Source organism: Dreissena polymorpha, chromosome 8 (assembly GCF_020536995.1).
Source record: "Dreissena polymorpha isolate Duluth1 chromosome 8, UMN_Dpol_1.0, whole genome shotgun sequence".
NCBI classification, from domain to species: domain Eukaryota; kingdom Metazoa; phylum Mollusca; class Bivalvia; order Myida; family Dreissenidae; genus Dreissena; species Dreissena polymorpha.
The window spans coordinates 11,873,758-11,894,873 of record NC_068362.1 but is presented as its reverse complement, the minus strand read 5'-3'; the positions used below and the strand labels follow the sequence as shown (position 1 = coordinate 11,894,873).

Genomic DNA, 21,116 nt, shown 5'->3' with positions numbered 1-21,116 from the left:
CAAATCCTATTTCACATTCATTTCTACGAACCATTGTTATAAAACAAATGCTTGTGTGAATGATAATATATGTATTGAACTGTTAAAATAATACAACATAACACATTCTGAAGAGAAAAATATACTTAAGGCATCTGAAACAACTTTTAATAAAGGACAACTATGTAAACAAATATTTTTTGTTAAACAGTATTTGAAGCAAATTTAATACCTCGTTATTTGACATAAGTCAATTACATATTAAGGCAGAGTCTTTTTTGATAATACTAGAAACCATTATAATTTGCTTATACAATAACAGCAAAGATGTCCGTTCACCTCTTTTTAATGTACTTTTTGTATTTATATTTTAAAACCAAAATGGTGGTATTTTTCTACGAAAAATAAAGCGAGAATTATGTTACAATATTTAAAAGGGACCTTTTCACAGTCTTGGAATGTATTGAAGTTTGTCATTCAATGCTTTATATTGATAATTGTGAACAGTGTTTCTAAAATCTCCGGAAAAAAATACGAATAATATTAAATAATGAAAAAAGTAACCCTCAACTGGACTCTAACCACTGACTCCTGGAGTAAAAGTCTATCGCTTAGACCACTCGGCCATCAGTGCTCATGCAATGAGTGATGTATTTTATACTTTATTATGCAATCCTCATAGTGTCACAAGATATAACCACAACAACAGGAAGCTCCACATTATTCAATCGGTTCGCGTTGCAACGCTTTATAATTTTCAGGTTTTTAAATCGCAAACGATGCATATACTGTAATTGATATTTTAGAGCATGGTAAATGTTCAGTATTACTGTTTCCTCACAAATATTATAACTACAACGAAAATTTGCAAATCAAACTTTTTTATTTTGTCAATTTTCCCAAACTTGGAAATGCCCCTTATATAACGCACAGCTCGAAGCCAATTATTACATATGATAAAAAATGGTATAAGATATTATTCAAGGTTAAGTTTAAGATGTTAGTTCAAACATGGCCCAAGGTAATCGCAAAAAGCAAGAAAGACACGATTACATCTGGATAAATTCTGAATTGAAAGTTTCATCAGCTTAAGTTGTTAAACGAAGACTAAATACATTAAACAGAACACGACACTGTTGTAACATTGGGCTTAGGCAACTTAAATCAATATTTAACGAAGTCATCATTGACTATATTAAATATAGAGAGAAATTGAGTGCTTGTGCTTTATCTTAAAACTTAAATCAATATTTAACGAAGTCATTATTGACTAAATAAATATGTACATCTTTTCAATCCATTAGAAACGGCACTTATATACACAGTACAACAATAAAAAGCTATTAGTTATGCTCGATTGGTCATTGTCGGCTCGGGTACTACTTACATGTACCCCGGGTACTCTTAAGTATACTTACATGTACCCCGGGTACGGTAAATATACTAAAACGTACCCGGGAAATTTAACGCTAAATTGGTCTTTATCGGGGTTTTTTTAAAATTAATTATATTTTCGTTTTAATCAATTTTCTGTAAAATGGCCTCTATTTTATCGAAACTCATACTCAAAAAGCATGTTGATGCATTTTTTTATTAGAAGTTTGTTTTAGATAATCATTCATATATATAGTGAGAAATTGAGTGCATTTCGGTCTTCACATGAAGTGCATTCGGTCGGTATATTGCCGATATTTATCCAATTTTGGGCATTAATACCTCATAATAAACACAGGGTAGTATAAATATGCATGAAATATAACCATTTATAACTAATTTAAACCGTTTACACACAATAGGAACGCAAATATTATATATATAGCGAGAAATTGAGTGCGTTTCGGTCTTCACATGAAGTGCTTTTCGGTCGGTATATTGCCGATATTTATCCAATTTTGGGCATTAATACCTCATTATAAACACAAGGTAGTATAAATATGCATGAAATATAACTAATTTAAACCGTTTACACACAATAAGAATCAAATATTCATATATATAGCGAGAAATTGAGTGCTTTTCGGTCTTCACATGAAGTGCTTTTCGGTCGGTATATTGCCGATATTTATCCAATTTTGGGCATTAATACCTCATAATAAACACAAGGTAGTATAAATATGCATGACATATAACCATTTATAACTAATTTAAACCGTTTACACGCAATAGGAACGCAAATATTATATATATAGCGAGAAATTGAGTGCTTTTCGGTCTTCACATGAAGTGCTTTTCGGTCGGTATATTGCCGATATATCCAATTTTGGGCATTAATACCTCATAATAAACACAAGGTAGTATAAATATGCATGAAATATAACCATTTATAACTAATTTAAACCGTTTACACACAATAGGAACGCAAATATTCATATATATAGCGAGAAATTGAGTGCTTTTCGGTCTTCACATGAAGTGCTTTTCGGTCGGTATATTGCCGATATTTATCCAATTTTGGGCATTAATACCTCATAATAAACACAAGGTAGTATAAATATGCATGAAATATAACCATTTATAACTAATTTAAACCGTTTACATACAATAGGAACGCAAATATTATATATATAGCGAGAAATTGAGTGCTTTTCAGTCTTCACATGAAGTGCTTTTCGGTCGGTATATTGCCGATATTTATCCAATTTTGGGCATTAATACCTCATAATAAACACAAGGTAGTATAAATATGCATGAAATATAACCATTTATAACTAATTTAATCCGTTTACACACAATAGAAACGCAATATTTCATATATATAGCGAGAAATTGAGTGCTTTTCGGTCTTCACATGAAGTGCTTTTCGGTCGGTATATTGCCGATATTTACCATTTTGGGCAAAATGTAGTATAAACATACAATCATACAACCATTTATTACTAATTAAACTCGTTAACACACATTAGAAACGATATATTGCATATATATAGAGAAAAATTGAGTGCTTTTCGGTGCTATTCGGTGCTTTTCGGTGATTGTATGGACCCTAGGCAGAGCTATTGTTTCCATTCCCGCAGTAAAATTCATTTGTTGTGAACGGTTTAACACTTAATAATGTTCAATAGTGTAAATTTATGAAAATACAAGATATTAATCCATTATACAAGTTTATTGATACGATGTGTAACTATGATGTGTTTTTTTATGTTTTTTAATTATATACCAGTATATTAGACATACAAATATATCCGTGATAGACAAGTTCGTATACTGTTGTTTTGACTGCTTTGCATTGACCGTTCCAACATTCAAACATGAAGTTGGCCTCATTATCGGAACACTGGGTTTCATGCATGTGCGTACAGTTTCGTCCCGGGTTAGCCTGTTCAGTGCATACAGGCATATCTTTTTGTCGTTTCAAGAAATTCCATTCTAAGCGAAAATCCAGGTTATGCGGAAAAGGTCGTCCCAGATTAGCCATTGCATAAGAACAAGCATTAAGCCCAGTTATCCCAGTCCGAGGCTTAAATAAATACTTACTGAACATGTCTATTATTTGAACTGCGACTTAATTATACACCTTACGCCAAAATACTTAATATGACATATAAACAGAAGGCATAGTTATATGGTCTGTGAGAAAATCCGTTGACGACAATCGGTGGAACACTATGTAACTAGTCGACACCTGGTCACAGTCAGTTGAGACAGGAACTTTGTTGAAACATTGAGCTACGACCTGGGAAAACTGGGCTTAATGCATATGCTTAAAGTTTCGTATCGAATTAGCCTGTGTAGTCTACACAGACTTATCAAAGACGCCACTTAACGCTTTTATGCAATTTTGCGTTTAAAGGCAGTCTTTTATAAAAGACAAGTTTGTGTTATCGCAAAGTGTCGTCGCTGATTAGCCTGTGCGAACTGCACGGTCTAATTTGGGACGGCAATTAACGAACATTCATAACGCCCTTTTTTCCAGAACGAGGCTCCATTTTGTATTTTACACGGACCATGTCACCTAAGTATTAATTGCAGATTATAACATACACATGGGCAATGATCAATTAATAACCCGCGTTAATAATGATCAACGGTAAATCGTCTTTAATTTTCCATAAAGATCCGTAAATGCTGGAAATCAACGAATTTAAAGTTAAACATAACACAATCCGTGTTCCTTGTAGCAATAGCAAAATTTCAATGCTAGATTTGGTCTGATAAAATTGATTTAACGAGAAACAAAATGCTCGTTTTTATGTTTGTGGGCCGATATACCAATTTAAATTTCCCGCGACAATATCCGAACATTTACGAGCGAATGCAAGAATGGCTTTGGGCAGCTTTGAAAGCATGACGTATTTCTTGTAATAATCATTATGTAATTAAAAATACAAACATGCTAAAATCAAAGAATACTACGTAAAATAAAGTTTAACTATAACAAATACATGATCCTAATAGTAATAACCAACATTTCAACGCTAAAAAAACTAACAACATTTTAATGCTATATTTTGTCGTATAACGTTGATTTGATAAGAAACGAAATGTTCGTTTGTATTTTAAACGCAGCTGAATTTCGGAATTTGATGACGGCAGCTGCAGATTTATGTATACATTAAGCAAAACGAATGATTCCGATCCTGATAAGAGATCCTCCGTAAAACGGAAGAACTTGACATCGTGAAACGCTTTTTAGATCCTGAAAAGTTACATAATGTTTGTACTCTAATATTTTTACACCAATTTTTCTTGTACAGGGTTTTCCTAAAGTATAGCACTTTTTGTTGTGGTCAGTTTGTATATAGCATAATCGTATTGGGCAGTGTGTACTGATCTTAAATATTTCCGTCTTCGAAAAGAATTCCCAATATGGCTAACGCTCTTTCCGAAGAGCACAGACGTTAAGGGTATTGTTACGTCGCTTCAATATACGACTTCTGAGCAATCTTTAAAGGACATATTATTATGGTGTAAGTCCTATTAGTTCAGAATCATGAGCAGTGTGCTGACCATCTCAAACAATAAGTTCAATGATCGTCCCAAGCAATACCATAATCTTGAATATTAAAAGATACACATTTAAAAATGAGTGTTCCTGAAAAAAAGAAACTTGACAAAAACTTTAATCAACAACATATAAATGTTAAATAAAATAATATTAGATGCCGGTATATGAATAAAATAATTATGTGAATAACTTACACGTATACAGATGAGCCGCTACTTAGTTGAGGGTAGTTGCAAGGAAGGCTACTTAGTTGAGGGTAGTTGCAAGGAAGGCTACTTAGTTGAGGGTAGTTGCAAGGGAGGCTTCTTAGTTGAGGGTAGTTGCAAGGAAGACTACTTAGATGAAGGTAGTTGCAAGGAAGGCTACTTAGATGAGGGTAGTTGCAAGGAAGGCTACTTAGTTGAGGGTAGTTGCGAGGGAGGCTACTTAGATGAAGGTAGTTGCAAGGAAGGCTACTTAGTTGAGGGTAGTTGCAAGGGAGGCTACTTAGATGAGGGTAGTTGCAAGGAAGGCTACTTAGTTGAGGGTAGTTGCAAGGGAGGATACTGTGTCAAAAAATCGATTAAATTGAGCATGGCTCTGGGACCACCAGGCTTAATGCATTGTGTGATAAGTGTCGTCCCTGGACTGCTCAGGCTTAATGCATTGTGTGTTTAGTGTCGTCACAGGGCTGCAGGCTTAATGCATAGTGTGTTTAGTGTCGTCCCAGGGCTGCACAGGCTTAATGCATTGTGTGTTTAGTGTCGTCACAGGACTGCACAGGCTTAATGCATTGTGTGTTTAGTGTCGTCCCAGGGCTGCACATGCTTAATTCATAGTGTGTTTAGTGTCGTCCCAGGGCTGCACAGGCTTAATGCATTGTGTGTTTAGTGTCGTCCCAGGGCTGCACATGCTTAATGCATTGTGTGTTTAGTGTCGTCCCAGGGCTGCACAGGCTTAATGCATTGTGTGTTTAGTGTCGTCCCAGGGCTGCACATGCTTAATTCATAGTGTGTTTAGTGTCGTCCCAGGGCTGCACATGCTTAATTCATAGTGTGTTTAGTGTCGTCCCAGGGCTGCACAGGCTTAATGCATTGTGTGTTTAGTGTCGTCACAGGACTGCTCAGGTTATTCAGGAAAGATGCTTTCTGCACGGATAAGATTTTTTGTTTAAACAAAAAAATCATGAAAGCGGAAAATGTCATCCCTGTTAAGACTGTGCAGAGTGCACATGCTAATTTGGGCCGACACTTAATGCACTTGCATTTAGCCAAATTATCCCAGAGCCCTGCTTAAGTCTAAAGCTGGATGGTGATTTCTTTCCCTTATTAAGGATATTATTTGTTGACTGGGCATTGTTTTGTTTTGTTTTGTATTTTGTGCATCATACCAAGCCACCACAGGTGTTTGGCGCGTAACCGAGTCACTAAAACACTCTCAATAAGTCATAAAATAACATTGTTTATCACCATGACAAAAAGAAATTGTGATGAATTATATATGATCGCATATATTATATCATATTTTTGTATGTTCATGTTGTCAAAGTGATTGATAGTGTTTTAGTGAATAGGCCACGCACCAAACACCTGTGCGAGCGGCTTGAAACTTGCCAATATTGTTCATGAACATTCAATTTATTGCTTTAGCTTGAACATATTAACTTGAATCTTACATAAATTGAAGGCAGTGTCAGCTATTCCGTAATATCTGTCAAGTTTTCTTGTAAGGAAGTCTCTTAGCAAAATCCTGTCTCGGGGAAAGTGTCGTCCCTAAATAGCCTGTGCGGACTGCGTAGGCTCATATGGTACGACGCTTTACACACACATAATTACGCCTTTTCTTCCAGAGCAAGATTAACATATTTATACCTAAACAGTTGATGACATGTTAATGCTTCTGCTATTTACTAATGAAGCTAGTAAGATATGAAAGAAAATAATTGGTTGGCATTTTGAGGAATTGAAACTCACGTATATTGTTTGTCCTTACGGCAATACTTTTTTGGAATGATAATAGTAGATATTATCACATGCTAAACCTTGCCGCAATTCAGTAGTTTTTACAAAATACAATTTTTTCAAGTATTATTTTCATCCATATATTATTCTTTAGATTATTGCTTGGTGTGCTATTTTAATTTAATTGATAAATCACATAATCAGCATTTTACCTCTTCTTAAATTAGGTAAATAAATAAACTTTCCTGTATCAATATGTGTATAATGCCCACTTTCTTTATTCCGGTTAAATATATGGGATAACTTATATTGCATAACTCACCATTTCCAACAAGTGTTTTGTATATATTGCTTTTTATGTGGAAATCCTTACAAGTGAGCAACCAAAGAGTTTTACTTGTATCAAATAGTCACTGCTAGTGTTCTTTTCTTAACAGTGTGGTTGTTATTTTTTGTGTTTGTTTTAATGTACGATTTTATGAATGAAACAATGTTGAGGGATAAGTTTGATTTGTTTTTTTTCAGCCTCGCTCTGAGAGCAACTGGGCTTTATGCATGTGCGTAAAGTGTAGTGCCATAGTATCCTGTGCAGTCTGCACATGCTTATCAGGGGCAAAACTTTCCGCATTAATTTTGATACAATTGACGCGGAAAGTATCATGACTGGGATACCACTTTTCACATCCATTAAGACGGGACGACACTTTTCACATCCATTAAGACGGGACGACACTTTTCACATCCATAAAGACGGGACGACACTTTTCACATGCATGAAGACCTGTTTTCCCAGAGTGTGTCTCATATTAATAGTTACGGGGTTAGTTACGGACCTGGTACGGGATATACGGTTCTGTGGAAAACCATATCTGGGCGTAGTTACAGGGTTAGTTACACACCCGCTACAGGATATACGGTTCTGTGGAAAACCATATCTGGGCGTAGTTACAGGGTTAGTTACACACCCGATACGGGATATACGGTTCTGTGGAAAGCCATATCGGGGCGTAGTAACAGGGTTAGGTACACACCCGATACGGGATATACGATTCTGTGGAAAACCATATCGGGGCGTAGTTACAGGGTTAGGTACACACCCGATACGGGATATACGGTTCTGTGGAAAACCATATCAGGGCGTAGTTACAGGGTTAGGTACGGACCTGATACGGGATATACGGAGACCAAAGGTTTCCCAGAGAACCGTTTATCATATATCGGGTCAGTAACTGACCCTGTAACGATTATTTTACGCCAACTACTTTCCAACTCATCAAATCAACAAAAATTATATGGTTAAATGTAACCAGTATCATTATATTTCTACTGCCCCATATACTCTACTCACACCATATAGAATATATGGGGTCAGCATATGACGTTGAACAGCCAATGAGAGAAGAGTATATAATAGATGGCGTGATATATATTGTTATTGTTATACGGTGTCAAAAATGGTATGCATGGCATATGTTGAAATACCTAAAGGGAAAGATATTATGGTACATAATAAGACCTAAATATATATTTTGTACCAAAATCTCGTTTTGCAGATATACTTAACATGCTGTTTTATAGTATTAATATTTCATATATGTGTGTCTTGTCATATTTAAGTATTGTATATAATGTTTCAAAATCAAATCAAATGTTTTGTCAGTATGAATCCAAAAACACGACTTTGTGTTCAGAGATGTTTTCCGATGTGGCTGTAGACTAACCCTCAGGCCATCATCGTGACTGTCTGTCAGTTGGTACGTCCGTCCACAAAATTTATCTGATTTGATAAGAGAGGGCCTTAAACTAAAATGTCTTGACAACAAAGCTGATTTATATTTGTTCTAAATCTGTTTAATACATAAATGATATTACTTTGTGTTAAAGGTGGGAAATGATTCAATATGTTACACGTTATTATAAGTATTTAAAACAAACAAAAACTACAACAACAATATGGAAGCGTATTTGTGTCATAAATGTATGTGGATATTTGAATTGAAATGGCGTTTATGTAAGTATTCCTCTTGAATCTGTACCTTACTCAAAAAATTGAGGCACCTTTGGTACATGCTATTGTACATATCCCAAACGACCTAAATTAACATAACGACATAGTCACATAGTTTCAAATGTCACTTCCATTTAGTTATCTTCATGATACATGTATCTTTAAGGTCTTGAGTGACAGACCGCTGGAAACTGCGTGTTTAAGTTTCCCGCGCACTGCATTATCAGCAGACGCCGCTATCACTGCATGAGCATTAACAACCTCCGTGTAGTTTCTATAGGCCGCTGTTTCCCTTCTAGTGACGTCATCGTGCGGATAAAACACCAGCCGGTCCGTGCCCACTTGAAGTCCCGACTGTATAGCTTTTGCCATATCCGCTGAAGTACATAATTCGACGACCCAGCGGGAGTTTATTCCTGGTCGCGTCGACCGGATATCGAGGGGATCGAATTGAATACTTCGTACGGGAATGTTGAGTTGAGTTAAACCGATTTACTGGTTGTTTTTTTTTTGTAGCAACATTCTTTATTTCATTTTGCTCATAATAATTATTAAAAGTAATACTAGCAGTACTAGCAGCAGCAACAGTAGTTATTGTAGTTAGCTAGTACATATGTATTTTGTTATTATAAAATTATTATTTACGTAGTATGAGGGATATATTTGATCGAGGTCCGTCTTTGCAATTATAATACATTTTTGATTTAAGTCACCAATAGTACCAGCTGTAGCCGGTCGATACAATTAAGTTCTTTGTTTTAACTAACCTCATGTCATTAAATAAGGTTTGCGAACATAATCAAAAACTCGAAATAGAATGTCACAAGATGCGGTCGTGTAAGTGAAGTCTAACAATTTTAACTCCAAGTGGGGCACGTTTTCGTTGATCCAGAAACTGAAAACTGCGGCGTTCGGACAACTGGGTGGTGTGTCACTGCGCATGTGCAGACTTGGGGCGATCCGGTAGATGTTGTCACTGCGAATGACATTGGCGTCCGGGCAAGCTAGATCGTTCGGCGCTGCCACGTCACTGAAACCATGAGAGCTGGACCGGATTAAGGGACTTAAAACAGGAAAAAACAACACAGTAACGTAACTAAATTGTTTTAGAAAAACTATTTTAAGGGGCGGACATTTAACAACATGATGCAAACATATCAATTGGTAACGCGTGGAAAAAAAAACGTGCGTTAATTTCAAATACTTGCGTTAAAAGATAAAATAATATGCATTTCCTCTTATAAGGCTCGATTGGTCATTGTCGGCTCGTGTACTACTTAAATGTACCCCGGGTACGGAAAATATACTAACCCGTACCCGGCAAATTTAGACTGTACCCGAGTTTTATTCCCGCCAAATATTCGATGTCGTTAAACGCGCTACAAAATTCGAAAAAAAATTCTTTGAACAAAACCTGCCTCATCATGCTTTTTTGAGTAGGAGTTTCGATAATATTGATGCCATCTTACAGAATATTAACATAAATATGAATATTGTTAATTTGACTTAAATAGCCGACAACGACCAATTTAGCGTTAAAAGTCCCCGTTACGTTTTAGTGTATTTTCCGTACCCGGGGTACATTTGAGTACAACCCGATCCGACAATGACCGATTGAGCTTTAATAAGTAAAGTTAATTTAAAACAATGTCACGATTAGCTCGTGTGCTTTTCTGTCAAAACATTTTCGTGCACGCGGAACTCGTTGTACGTGTACAAAATCGATGCAGATAAAACTTCATGACGTCAAAACGATGACGTTATTTTCAAATTGTGAGTCGGGTACAATTCCTTGTTCGGTTACCAGATAGGATTTCGAGTCCGGGTCGAATGTGAGGATGCTGGTGTAACCCCTTGGTACAGTTTGATGTTTGAAGAGTTGCGCAGACTCGCGCCAAGGGCCTGCACAGCGTCCCGGTCCGGCATGTCCCTTCCCACACCCACCAGCACCTGCCCTAAATTGAATACGGTCACGATGCTGCAGTGGACCGGGGTACGGGACTCGCACTGGGGACCAGATCCCGAAAAGAAAAACAGCCGCAATTACAAATACAAGAGCACATTAAATTTTATTATACTGATATTAGACTTATAAATTATAACACTGTATATACAGTAGTATTGAAGTTGTCAGTGGTGGTTAGTAAAACGTAACGTGCATAGGGAAGCCGATTTATAAACATAGCAACAGCAGCAACATTACAATTTCACGCGCACATTGAGTGTTATTGTACTGAATAAAAAACAACTAACACTGCACAATTAAAGCGAAAAACTAGTTTCCAATTAAACACCAATTTAACCATGCAAATAAAGCAGCAGCAGCAAAAGCAACAGTAGTAGTAGCAGTGGCAGTAGTAGTAGTAGTTGTAGTAAAACCAAAACCATCAACATCTTCACTATCTCCATCATTATCATCATCATCATACGAATCACTTTCAATATTTCCTCACATCTGTCGGCACAGAGCACTGAGATCCCGGCCGATGGCCCGACGACGTCGGTCGCCCTTCATCCTCGGTAAGTACGCCTTTCTTAAGTATGAGCGTCTGGCTAGACGTCGCCATTACCTAGGCAACGGAACCGCATTTTAAAGGGACATGTTAACCGATTGGATGAAAATAATATATTTCATATTAAGTGTAAGTATGACAAAAACAATTCGAGTATGGTTGAAGAAACAACATTCTTCTACCAATGGCTGATTCTTCCCTCGACAAATGTACATACATTTATGACGTAATTATTGGCACAGATTGGAATGATGATGATTTCATTCCATGCGCATATATGCTATGATAGATTGTTAAGCTTACAATAAATAAATAAATACTTACCCATCTGATATTGGCCCAACTAGACAAAACATGCTCAACCTTGTTACCATAACGCGCGAAGTCAATGACGTCAATTACAACGGCGTAACGTCAGAGATATAGGGACGTAAAGTTTTTGTATTCAGATTGACGTCTGAAGACCGTCTTTTGTTTCATATCAATCGCTGTATGACTAATTTAAGTAGCATTTGTGAAGAAAAACTAGTTAAGTATTGATGCAAAGCATCAAAGGGCGTCGGGAATTTCAGTGTAAAAGGCACTCAATGAAGTTTCATGGAACGATTTTTTTTCTACTGTAGATATTAATATATTGGCCGATTATTTTAAACAAAATAGAAAAAGATACTGGTATAACCATTATCTATGATTTTGTGTTATAACCCCCAAATAACCATTATCTGTGATGTTGTGTTAAAACTCCCAAATAACCATTATCTATGATGTTGTGTTTAACCCCCAAATATTTCATAGTTCATTTTATTTACACTGGTTTCCTTTTTTCACTGGCATCCGTGTGCAGTTTTCATTAATGGAACAGAACTGTGTAGGTTTTAAAAAATCTGCTTCATCTTGTAAGCGTAATTTCATATTTTTCTCAACTTCAAGGGGAGATGATTCTGAACTTATTCTTACGTTGCTCATTTATGATAGGGGTTGAGTACTCATTGATATAAAAACACTGTGAGAGTTTTAATGTGTTTACGAACCCCCCACCCCACCCTCTCACACATATATTTCATGGGCATAATAAAAACAAAAATGGTTACAATAAAACAGCAGATTTATTTAAATAAAATGACTACATAAAAAAGTTAACCTAGCACACAAATAAAATGATTTGATTCTACTGGGGCTCGAACCTTGGGCCTCTCACATGTGAAGCGAGCGTGTAACCACTTCACTACGGAACCGCTTGAAAAATCACCTTCTAACTAAGATATTAATAAGTGACTGTAGTGTAACGGTTATCAATAAAGCAATAAACCGTGTAATCGCTGTCGTCTTGTAAAATTGAAGAAAATACGCGTTAACCAAAACTCGAACAGCAAAAGTCTGCGCTATTGTTAGAAAAACCACACAATAAATAAAAGAATATTTCTTACAGAAATTCTTTTAAGCAAACAGCGCAGACACAGATGAGACGCCGCATTCGGTGTCTCATCTAGATCTACACTGTTTGCCAAGGCCTTTTTCTAAACGCTAGTCATAAATGGGTTAATTGAATATATATTTGTTCAAGACAATATGTTAAAGCGGGACTGCACGATTTGTATATGTGTTTAATTGTAATATATTGATACAAATATGTTACAATAACACAAAATAGGCAAGAACAATTAAACATTCAACACAAATTTTGTAAAAGGCAGCAAAGATAAATTAGCGCCCCTAGCCGATTGTGACGAAGATATTTCGTACATATTTTCCTACAATAACTGAAGCATTCGTCTTTTAATTACTATTTGTGTGAATGTTCGTGTGTCATATGAATTGATATCGTTGCAGGAAATTATAATTATCCGTAAAACTAAACATGCATGATACACAAGCTGACGAATTCGACTGTACAGACATTTTCTATTTAAGAATTAAATATCTGGCTTATTTCGCATTTTTCGACACATGTTCTTTTTAACTTTTATTTTAATATATATTGAAATATATGTATAATACTTTTTTTTACACAATTTATATAAATTCATAAATATTTGACAAAATCGTGCAGTCCTGGTTTAATGACATTTTGAGCCTGTATATACATGCCAACTCTGAGGTATTTTTATTGATTCTAAGGCTTTATTTCATTTAAATTTAACTTTCTAAGAGACTACAAATGTGTAAAAATACATATGTCAGTAGTAAAGGGCTAATCATAATTGTGTCGCATTCTGAGAAAACTGGGCATAATACATGTGCGTAAAGTGTCGTCCCAGATTAGCCTGTGCAGTCATCACATGGTAATCAGGGACGACACTTTCCGCCTAAACAAGATTTTCGGTAAGAAGAGACTTCCTTTACACAAAAAATACCATAAAAGCGGAAAGTGTCGTCCCTGTTCTGGGACGACACTTTATGCACATGCATTATGCCCAGTTTTCTCAGAACGCGAGACAATTATTTATAAAATAATTCTCTCTCAAAAGAGTAAGGCCTACATGAAGATTAAGGGAGCTGTACAATGTCTCGAACGCCTCTCTCCGTTTGGTAACTGCTGTCTGCCCACAAATGAACACTTGACTTTTCTTGTGCCCCCATTCCTCCTCTTTTGCGTCCTTTGTCTCCTTTAGCTTCTTTTGCTGCTGCTCGAACGTGAACGCTTTCATTGCCTGAATTTTGTTACCCTTAAAGGCAAAGTTTATCAGGGCATGAACATTCTAATTGTCCGCTCATCCAGACTACTACAGTGGGACTAAGAAAATTAAACCCTTTTGACGTATGAGTGTTTTATATAAAATCTTTTTTAGACATAACTTGTCCCAGGGGCTAAAAGACTTTTTCATGGACGCATAAATTTATCGATTTCTATTTTGGCAAAACAATGAGTAGCTTTTTGCGTAGGATATTGTTTAATATGTTTGTCTTAAATTCCTGCATCACTTGAACCCGGGGTCGTATTCCAGAAGCATCTTAAGTTAAATTTTATTCTCATCCTTAAATTGGGAAATTTTCTTAAGTGTTTCATTTCCTATTGCAATAATTTGGCATAAATAATTTCATCAAAATAACATCTTTTATGTCAATGTTATTTTAGGAATTGTAATTTTGAACTTAAGTGAAATTATTTAAGAAATGACTTACGATGTTTCTGGAATACCACACCAGGAAATAAAGAAATTGAATATCTCTGGAATAATAATGAGTGTATGTTAATTATTACCAAAGTATTAATTATTTAACCAAATTAAAGGGGCCTTTTCAAGTTTTGGTAAATTGACAACCTTAAAAAAGTTGTCTTTAATTCACTGTTATACTGAACATTTACAATGTTTTAAAATAGCCATTATATTCATCTTTGACGATATAAAAACCTGAAAATTATAAAGCATTGCAACGCAATACGATTGAATAATTTGGAGAGTTCTGTTGTTGTCGTTATATTTTTTTTAACTACGAGGATTGCTTATATAAAGTATAAAATACATCACGCATTGTATGTGCACGGATGGTCAAGTGGTCTAAATGGGAGAATCTTTACTCCAGGACTCCGGGGGTCAGTGGTTCAAGCCCTGTTGAGGGTTACATTTTTTTCTTTTTTAAAACTTTTATTCTTGATTTTTTAATGGAGATTTATAGATCCAATGTTTAAATTTATCAATACAAAGCATTTAATGACAAACTTCAATACATGCCAAAATCTGTGAAAAGGCTCCTTTAATTTTGTTTCTGGAAGTTTGGTTGTTTACATATCCATACTTATAACCACCTAATAAGTGAGATGAAAGCATTAGAATTGGTAGATGGATCAAAGGGACAAACAGAGCCCCAGTGTGAGAAAATTGGGCTTAATGTATGAGAGTAAAGTGAGAAAAGTGTCGTCCCATATGAGCTGTACAGGCTAATCAGGGCAGTACTTTCCGCCCAAACTGGATTTTTTTCTAGGAAGATTCTTCCTTTCTTCAAAAAATAAAACAAAGCCAAAAGTATCATACGAGATAAGCCTGTGCAGATGACACAGGCTAATCCGTGATGACACTTTATGAACGTGCATTAAGACCAGTTTTCCGTGACGACACTGTATGAACGTGCATTAAGACCAGTTTTCCGTGACGACACTTTATGAACGTGCATTAAGACCAGTTTTCCGTGATGACACTTTATGAACGTGCATTAAGACCAGTTTTCCGTGACGACACTTTATGAACGTGCATTAAGACCAGTTTTCCGCGACAACACTTTATGAACGTGACCAGTTTTCCAAGGATCAGAAAATGTCCTACCTCTTCATCACCCTTGTCACCCTGCAGTTGTCGGCCCACCTCTGTTATGAACTCCATTATCTCCATAATAAGGGTATTCAGCTAATGGAGGAGTAAAAGAAGAGATTAGATGTGGCCAAAAATATGCATGCCATCAAATATAATTTGATCAGCAAAATAATCCAATCATCACACTGGTCATCTTCTTGTGTTATAATGAGAAGACATTGTTTTAAACATTTTTTGTACCAAACCCTGTAGCATTCTCCTGACACCCCCACAAACAAGAGAAGATACTCTGCACACATGCTTTAACTAGAGATATATATTGGTTAGGCCTATATGGAAAACTGCAACATCCCTTGAACATTCTTTTTTACACTAGACTAGAGGCTACACGTCAGTATTTTTTTGTTCTTATCTTCCCTGATTGTGGAGCAGTGAATCTTTTTAAGATTATTTACACTTTCAATAATTACCACAATTAGGGATGTCTGTTATATTTATTTCTATTTTTAAAATATTTCTTACAGATATTCCTTAAAGCAAACAGCATAGACCCTGATGGGACGCCGCATTATGCGGCATCTCATTTGGGTTTGTTTGCCAAGGCCTTTTTTCTAGACGCTAGGCATAAATGGGTTAAACTAAACTATGGGCCCTGGTACTCACCTTGCCCTGCATGTCCCCTGCCTGGAACAGCTTGAGTTCGCGTGACTGCTTGCTGGTCAGCTCATATTTTACTGCCTCCTCCAGTTGGCACCCCTTCTGAGGCGTCTGGATTGGGGGCAGCTTCTCTGTAGGCGGCTTCTGAATACAAACCACAGAAGTTTAACCCTTTACCACTTAGATATTTTGGCGTGTTTGTAGTCCCTTAGAAGTTTAATTTAATTGAAGACCTTTCTTACTTTAAAGTTCAAGTTTAAAAGCTTCATTTCCAAGCCTTAGATACTGATGAGCAGCAAACAGCATAAAACCTGACTGTCATTTTCACTTGGCTTCTTATGGGGGAAAAGTTTAAGTGACACAGGTTAACACAAGCAATTTTTCACACCTTTAGTTTAAACCTATTTATTGTAGCTTGATTGCATAGAAAACCTCAAGCTCATTTGAAACGCTGTTATGTTTCAATTTCGTTGGCAAGAGTTTAACATACATCCACATTTTTCCATTAATTATTCTTAATTCTTTATCACAAAGTTATGAAGTTGATAATGTAAAGACATATCTCTTAAGTCTGTAAACATATTGTGTATATGTTTTGTCTGAAACTGCAATGATGTTATAATGTGTTTTGTGCACAAGAACATATGAAGAAAATCCATTAATTTTGTCTTCTGTTTGGGTAAAGGTATCCTTTTGATTAATAGAGGCCACCTTGAGTCCGTTTCCTGGGACTAGAACCAGCACTTGGTGTCTATGCGGAAAATCTAAAAAAAGCTCCCATAGTGGGGCTCCAGCTGTTGACCTCCCGATTGCTAGGGGGACACTATATCCACTACACCACTGCCATCTTTATTAGCAAGACACAACAGATAATCTCATTAAAACTGTCAGATACCCTAGTAATAGTAAGTTTGGGCGGCTGTTGAAAACAAAAGGTGGAAATTTAAAACAGATGTTTTTGTCAAGCATCTATTTCTTGAACATTAATACTAATATTAAACTCAAGCATTTTATCTGCCACATGTATTGTGCCATATAATTAAAATAAACATAAAATTTAACAAACCTGTTCTAAGTATCTTGCCTTCACTTGTGTGGGCTTAGGTTTCATGCTGGTCTTTTGGTTTGATGATTCTTTGGGTTCAATAGTCAATAGTCTCCTGGAGGTTACATTACACTAAATCATTGTGTATCCCTCCGTGGTCCATTCGAAAGTAGTGCCTATTTCTAAAGAGTTCCTTTTCTCTTCTTGAATATAAGCCATTTAACAATGTGAGACATGTCTTTTGTGGTTATTTGTAATATCCTGTATGTGTCTGGAGTACTTTGATGCCTTGGATTGGAAGCTAACTTAAAAGATGAACTTTTGAGGGTGTGTTTTCTATTGTGTGGGGCTTTTGTCGAAATTAGGATTCCGAAACACGTTTTTCTACGGTGGGTTCATTCGACAGCGATTTACTTTCTTAGAAGTTGCGAGACGGTATGTTTTTGATTGCAATTATTGGAAGATGACAGATCCATCTTTAAAATGATACCAGGTTCGGAAAAATTGATACGTCGGAAAGGCAAGAAAAATGCTGTGAAAGTTGTCAGTTTTATAATGGGACCCTATGGGAATCGGAATTAGTGTAATATAACCTTTAAAAAGCACATTTACTGCAATGTCAAGGTCACATGGATTCGTCTGCAAGCGAGACAAGTAGAAAATGAATTTTAATGAATGTTTTGATGATTTGGGTGCTAAAATAGATGAGAGGTGTCAATATTTTGGTCCAACTGGATGTTTTAGGTGGTTTTGGACTGTTCCGGATGGTTGGGGAACCTGGTACGGACAAGTAAGGGTAACATTTCCAACAAATCTTAAATGTAAATATTAATATGATTATAGGTGCTACCTAATTTACGGGCAAAAGCTTTTTATTTATTTTTTTGATAACCATGTATTTTTAATAAATATATGGACATGATTGTGTTCAAAATAATATAATTGTTGCAATTATTAAGTAATGCATAAAAAAAAATCAATCTTAAAACGAGTTACATGTTCCAAGCTTAAAGATCTAGCATCTTATTAATTTTTTTTTCTAGCCACAGGAATTTATAGCTGGTTCGGTGTCTGTGGTATAGTGGATGGGGTGTCTGCTAACTGGCTTAGTCACTGGGAGGTCTCTTTATTGATCCCTTAAGTGGGAGCATTCTTAAGATAACCCTAAAGACATACTATGGCGTACCATTTGGGTTGTACCAATAATTGTACGTCTACATAAATATAAATACACTTCAAAGTATATATTTGTACGTCAAAGTACAATTTGTACTTCGACATACATGTTTGTACTTCTACATGCCATAATTTTTCTGACCAATTGCGGGACATTGAGTTAAATTGTCCGGGACTTTTGCCTATTTTCCGGGACATGTATAAAATGTAGCGATATTTATAGACATATGCATTTTTGGTACGTTTTTTTTGTGTTTCGCATCATTAATTGCAAAAGTTCGAAAGCCTATCCGAAATACACTTGATCTATTAACGTCAAATTAAACATTACTACTTCCGTTACTAGATACAAGCCACGTGTTTTCAGTTTAAGCATTCTAAACATAGATGGTGACGTCACAGCGTTATTGTTATTAAGACCGGTGTGTAACGCGTAGTTGTTGATACGCCTTTATTCATATATAACATTTATATAATAAAAAAATCAACAATACAGTAACGTTAGATCGTCAACTCAAATCAATTTACAATACATACACGAACATAAACTGCTTTTAATTTTTTACTCAGCGATGTTGGACTTCAGATGTGTGAACAACTATCCTTTGCCCTTACACAGCGGGAAATAATGACCTAGTAGATTAAAGTCAATTAACAACCACATTGAACAATGCCGCCTTTTGGTTTGACCGCGAACGTGAGACAATTGATATGATAACAGGACCCCTGTTAATTGATCGATTTTGACACGTAGCGTAATTCTGCCTATTCGGGTAGGCATTGTCATGGAGACGCTGCAGATATACACAGATTCGAGGTGCAGTTAAGCCTAAGATAAGGTACATGTATATATGGATTTTGTAAATTCCGGGACATTTGACAGATTTCCGGGACAGCGGGACAAGTTCTTCATTTCCGGGACTGTCCCGGACAATCCGGGCGCTTTTCCTTCAGATTTATTCATAATAAATGTTTAAAATCTCTTTTTTAATTGAGGACAAAATGAATAAAAATATCAGAATGGCAAAAAAACAACAAATAGAAGTTTTAAGTATTTAATGCATTGAAATAGATTATATACAAATTTGAAGAAGATTCAATTGTTACCTTTTTAAAATTAAAATTATTCAGCATATTGTGAGTATTTATTGATCATGCGGGGCGGAGTATCACGACCGTCCAGTGCATTACTGTGTAGGAAATTCCCAATGGTAACCAAACAGTTACAAAGCATTAACGGGATAAATAATGTATTATAACCTTTCCGTTGGTCGTATTTTGTGATAACCATAACTTGCATAAGTCAGAGGTTAATTCCGCCACGCCAGGTCAATAAATACGCACAATATCTATGAGTTAGCGGTCGATAGTCGCATAATTTGGTATAAATAATAATAATAATAATGTTTAATAAATACGCACAATATCTATGAGTAAGCGGTCGATAGTCACATAATTTGGTATAAATAATAATAATACTTATGTTCAATGTCAAATATCTCTAAAAGCAACAGATGTAAGGTGTCTTCTATTTGGCTAACACTCAAGGGTCGGTGAAAACTGTACGTCGAAGTACATTTCTCGTTCTACCTAGTAGGTCTTGTAGACTTTCGACGTCATGGTACGTCATATAGACACTAAGTACTGGTCCTACCCAGGAACCAGTTTGTTTCATCAAATGTCTCAATTCAACTTGACAGCTTGCTAAAGCAGTTGCATTTAGCATACAGTACATGTGATGTGTCAAATCAATTTTGATTGACAAATTTGACAGGATTTTTTTTAATCCAATAAGTTTTAGGCTGCCAAATAACACACACTACGTATTGAAAGCCATACCTGGAGCTTTCGTATGTATACCACTGACTTCATCAGAAGAATGATTTCTACTGTTGGGAAACGTTAACACCACTAATTGTCTTCTTATTTATTATCAATGAATAATTATGTGTAACAGCATAACAACATACTTGTTTCGCAATTAAAATATTTAATAAATACAGGTATCTTGCAGGTTTCTAATTTTCTTTCGCAAACTATTGTTGAATAGTTTAAATTGTGTCGCCACTAAAAAACTAGCCATTTTGTAGCAATTCTAAAATCACAGTCTAAACTGCATACACTTAGCTCTACAGTTACAATTTGAATGCAAATATTAGAATGCATCATGTTATATCATCCATATTTTTTTATTTAAACATTCAAATAACACATAATACAGTACATATATAAAAGATATGTGGTATTGTGTGGATATACAAAACACTTCACATCATTTATTTGCACATAAAATAATGGTTACAAAATAAGCAAAACTCATCAACCTACATTTCAAGAATATTTACGTTTATGAAATTACAAAGTGGTGTTATTGTATTACCTTTTACAAAATTAACATTGCTGGTTTTGCACTAGCCATAAAACATTTATCATGGATTAGCAAGTAACAACCAATTTATTAATTACACAATAGAACGGAAATCATATTAATTGCATTATGCATTTACTAAACAAGCTATTTGCTACTGTTTAGAATTACACTATCTTACTAAAAATGATCACTGGTACTTAGTGCTTTTTCATACTTGTGGTAAGTTTTG

The 21,116-nt window shown here is 35.6% G+C and overlaps 2 protein-coding genes across 2 annotated transcripts; both read right to left on the bottom strand.

The window, feature by feature from the left end:
- Positions 1-9,397: 9,397 nt before the first annotated feature.
- Positions 9,398-11,937, bottom strand: LOC127842584 (uncharacterized). The gene is made up of 4 exons (XM_052372152.1): positions 11,713-11,937; positions 11,329-11,445; positions 10,680-10,882; positions 9,398-9,905 (listed from the first exon to the last, which is right to left on the bottom strand). Exons 2-4 carry the CDS (start codon positions 11,440-11,442, stop codon positions 9,644-9,646), a joined length of 579 nt encoding a protein of 192 aa, XP_052228112.1. The 5' UTR covers positions 11,443-11,445; positions 11,713-11,937; the 3' UTR covers positions 9,398-9,643.
- Positions 11,938-12,106: 169 nt separating this feature from the next.
- LOC127842380 (uncharacterized) lies at positions 12,107-17,406 on the bottom strand. The gene is made up of 5 exons (XM_052371854.1): positions 17,362-17,406; positions 16,302-16,439; positions 15,651-15,731; positions 13,819-14,054; positions 12,107-12,110 (listed from the first exon to the last, which is right to left on the bottom strand). Exons 1-5 carry the CDS (start codon positions 17,404-17,406, stop codon positions 12,107-12,109), a joined length of 504 nt encoding a protein of 167 aa, XP_052227814.1.
- Positions 17,407-21,116: the final 3,710 nt, after the last annotated feature.

Excerpts from the sequence above, each read along its gene's own strand:
- LOC127842584 (XM_052372152.1), bottom strand. The coding sequence starts at position 11,442 with ATGGCGACGTCTAGCCAGACGCTCATACTTAAGAAAGGCGTACTTACC. Across the intron at positions 10,883-11,328 it reads AGTGCTCTGTGCCGACAGAT|TGCGAGTCCCGTACCCCGGT; the intron begins GTGAGGAAATAT and ends TCTGGTCCCCAG. Across the intron at positions 9,906-10,679 it reads CGGACTCGAAATCCTATCTG|TGACGTGGCAGCGCCGAACG; the intron begins GTAACCGAACAA and ends TCATGGTTTCAG.
- LOC127842380 (XM_052371854.1), bottom strand. The coding sequence starts at position 17,406 with ATGAAACCTAAGCCCACACAAGTGAAGGCAAGATACTTAGAACAG. Across the intron at positions 16,440-17,361 it reads AGGCAAGATACTTAGAACAG|AAGCCGCCTACAGAGAAGCT; the intron begins GTTTGTTAAATT and ends GTTTGTATTCAG. Across the intron at positions 15,732-16,301 it reads CAGGGGACATGCAGGGCAAG|CTGAATACCCTTATTATGGA; the intron begins GTGAGTACCAGG and ends CTCCTCCATTAG.